The 3,364-nt window shown below is 48.2% G+C and overlaps 1 protein-coding gene across 1 annotated transcript; it reads left to right on the plus strand.

The window, feature by feature from the left end:
* Nucleotides 1-506: 506 nt before the first annotated feature.
* LOC111220737 (transcription factor LBX1-like) lies at nucleotides 507-2,160 on the plus strand. The gene is made up of 2 exons (XM_022743940.1): nucleotides 507-837; nucleotides 1,622-2,160. The coding sequence occupies exons 1-2, from the start codon at nucleotides 507-509 to the stop codon at nucleotides 2,158-2,160; spliced, it is 870 nt and encodes a 289-aa protein (XP_022599661.1).
* Nucleotides 2,161-3,364: the final 1,204 nt, after the last annotated feature.

The following is a 3,364-nucleotide window of genomic DNA, read 5'->3' on the forward strand; positions in this document are numbered from 1 at the left end:
TCCTCCTCTCCGCCGTGCCCTCTAATTACCGCTCCCCGGTATCTGACTGCATCACTCTCTCTCTCTCTCTCTCTCTCTCACACACACACACACACACACACACACAGAGAAAGAGAGAGAGAGAGAGAGGGAGAGAGGGAGGGAGGGAGGGAGAGAGAGTAATTGATTGCCTTCCAGTCAGCAATAACTTGTTACTGGTGGTCAATCGCTGCTGCTTTCTGTGCATCACCGTCCACCGGATGGGTTCGGTGCGCGCCTCGTCGTGCGTCACCCTGGACAAGTGGCTCGGAGACGCGGTGGGTCTCTAAGTGGGATTCAGAAGTGTCCCTGCAGCCTGCAGCTCGGCGGCCGACATGCGGCTGCAGAGGCACCTGTAATCCGGACGGCGGATTATTATCTTCCCACTGCTGTTGTTTCTCTCTCTGTGCAATTTCACCTCAGCCTGCCAGCTTTCAGTCGCTCTTGTATAAATTACAAAGAGTCAGGAAATCGCCCGCTGTGCCGCCATGACCTCTAAGGACGACTCGAAATGCCCAGCGGTGCTGGAGGAGCGGAGGCGCAGTCCGCTGGATCAGCTCCCGCCGCCGGCCAACTCCAACAAGCCGCTGACGCCGTTCAGCATCGAGGACATCCTCAACAAGCCGTCCGTGAGAAGGAGCTACTCCCTGAGCGGCGGAGCGGCGCAACTCCTCTCTCCCAGAGAGAAGCTTGCCTCGGCGGGTCACAGCCTGTCCGGCCGGCCGCTGCTCGGTCAGACCTCCCCGCTCTGCGCGCTGGAGGAGCTGGCCAGCAAAACCTTCAAGGGCCTGGAGGTCAGCGTGCTGCAGGCGGCCGAGGGTAAAACACTTCTCCACTGCTCTGTCCTGTTGTTATGAGAATTATAAGCAGGAGGCCTGTTTTCTGTTCTGAGAACTGATTTAAAAAAAAAAAATGTAAAGAGAGCGCTGACTTTATGAGTGACACGTGCGCGTAAATTTTAATTTAGCATAGATATAGTTTTTATTATTAATCAGATGTGATTCGGGAAGAATTCTGCTACTTGATTTGTTAAAAAAATTAATAAATTTGGGGTTAAATATATTTTCCTTAGGTTTATTAACTATTCATTTAGTGAAACACTAAATACATTTGTAAGGTTAGCCTGTTACATTATGGCATTTAAATGTGTACAATTAAAATAAAACGACAAAACCATATTTTTATACAAATGAAAACAAAGTTTTAATCTAAATCAATTTTCAAATGTAATTTTCAGTTTAGTTTTATGAGGCTAAACGACAAAATCCACAATTTTAATGGATGTTCACTGATATCTAGTTGTGGAAATGTGTAACAGGATCATGTAATTTAAGGAAGTCCACGTTTTATAGGCTAAATAAAAAAATAAATAACAATTATCATGAAGGAAATGGTGAGAAAGTGTATCTTTGGATAAATCACAGAGTTCAGAATATTGAAGAGAAATATTTCAGCTGGGCTGAATAAAATCTGATTCTGCTCTGAAGTGTTTTGGTGGCTCATGGTTTCTGGACGCAGGTGCTAAAGGTCTATTGACTGACACCGCTTATGTTTTCATCTAATTTTTGCACGTTTTATGACCCACTTCGTTTCCTTCTTTTAGGCCGAGACGGTCTGACGCTCTTCGGTCAGAGGAACACTCCTAAGAAGCGGCGGAAATCCCGCACGGCGTTCACCAACCACCAAATCTACGAGCTGGAGAAGCGCTTTCTGTACCAGAAGTACCTGAGCCCGGCGGACCGGGACCAGATCGCTCAGCAGCTCGGTCTGACCAACGCGCAGGTCATCACCTGGTTTCAGAACCGGCGGGCCAAGCTCAAGCGGGACCTGGAGGAGATGAAAGCGGACGTGGAGTCCGCCAAGGCCGCGGGCACGGTGGCCTATGAGAAGCTCTCCAAGCTGGCCGAGCTGGAGAAGTGTGCGGCGGAGGGTATGGGCGGGGGGGCGGTGTCCAAGCCAGACCGCCACACCGAGCCCGACCCGGTCTCATCCACGACCCCGCACGACACCAACGCAGAGAGCCTCGACTCCAGCAGGCCGCACATGTCGCCTTCTTCCCCCGCGTCGTCGCGGTACACAGACCGGCTGAGCAGCAAATTCTGCTCGGAGGATGAAGATGAGGAGATTGACGTGGATGACTAACGTCAGGTGTGAAGTGCCAAACAACGCGATGTTTGCGGACAAGAAACTGTGGCTTTATACGAGGATGTCAGCCTTCAAACTGTTCACAGACAGAGAGGTGTGACACGTCCACATGTCAACAGGCAAACAGAGGAAACACGCAGGTGCACAGACACACACGGGTCAGCTGCTCATCTGGTTCAGAAGGCTTCAACAAATCATTTTTATAAACTCGAGCCGAGTGTTTTTGATATTATATTTGTTCTGATGATAATCACACAGAAATTGTGTCATAGCTTGTAATAAATCACGATTTAATATATTTATAATGCTTTGTACACCCTTTAAGTGCCTTTACTATATACAGAACGCAGACAAGTGTACAAACTGTAGCCTAATGTAAACTAAACCGATGTAAAATAAAAAGATCTTTTCAAATATTCAGTCTTTAGCACATTTTATAAATCAATGAATCTGGTCTCTTCATATTTCAGTTTAAAAGTCACTTCCCGTGTGGGAGGCTGTGTGTGTTTTAACAGATTCATTACAACAGCGAGTTGCCTTCTGACCTCCTGCGTGTATTTTCATTTTGCTCTGTGAGAAGCACAATCTGGAGCGGGAGTGTGTGTGTGTGTGTGTGTGTGTGTGTGTGTGTGTGTGTGTGTGTGTGTGTGTGTGTGTGTGTGTGTGTGTGTGTGTGTGTGTGTCTGTGTGTGTGTGTGTTCCCCCGGGGGCCGCCGCTCTCCAGCAGCGCGTAATACTGAGACAAGCGTGTCTCCCCGCTGCACCGTGCGGCGGCCCTCAGCGCACAAAGGAGCGGCCGGAGGAGCGCGTTTCAGCGGCCATATGGTTTCAGGATTCTCCTCTCAATTACGAGTCACTGTGATGAATTCACTTAACCCGTCTTTTCAGCAACGTGGCCTCCTGTTTTGTCACACATAATGCGGACATGTTTGTCGGTCTGCGGGCCCGCTGTGTTAAAATGCGGCCATGAATGTTAATGGAGTTTGGTGTAAGTCTGAGCCTTGGAATAATTGACTAGAAGAAGAAAGAGCTCTCAGTCACACACTTCATCTGTTGTCCTTCAGCTACCTGTGGCAGTCTGCAGCTGTCTGCAGCTGTCTGCACCTGATTCTGCAAAAAGTAAATAAAAATAAAAAATGCCTAGTGTAAATAGGCCTGTGCTCAATAGATCTAAATAAAAGCAAAAATGAAAACAAAAACG

This window comes from Seriola dumerili, unplaced genomic scaffold (genome assembly GCF_002260705.1).
Source record: "Seriola dumerili isolate Sdu_G_001 unplaced genomic scaffold, Sdu_1.0 BDQW01000073.1, whole genome shotgun sequence".
NCBI classification, from domain to species: Eukaryota; Metazoa; Chordata; class Actinopteri; order Carangiformes; family Carangidae; genus Seriola; species Seriola dumerili.

What these genes read in the sequence shown, in the direction of transcription:
- LOC111220737 (XM_022743940.1), top strand. Translation starts at nt 507, where the DNA reads ATGACCTCTAAGGACGACTCGAAATGCCCAGCGGTGCTGGAGGAGCGG. An exon ending in CGTGCTGCAGGCGGCCGAGG is followed by an intron (nt 838 to 1,621) that starts GTAAAACACTTC and finishes TCCTTCTTTTAG; the next exon opens with GCCGAGACGGTCTGACGCTC.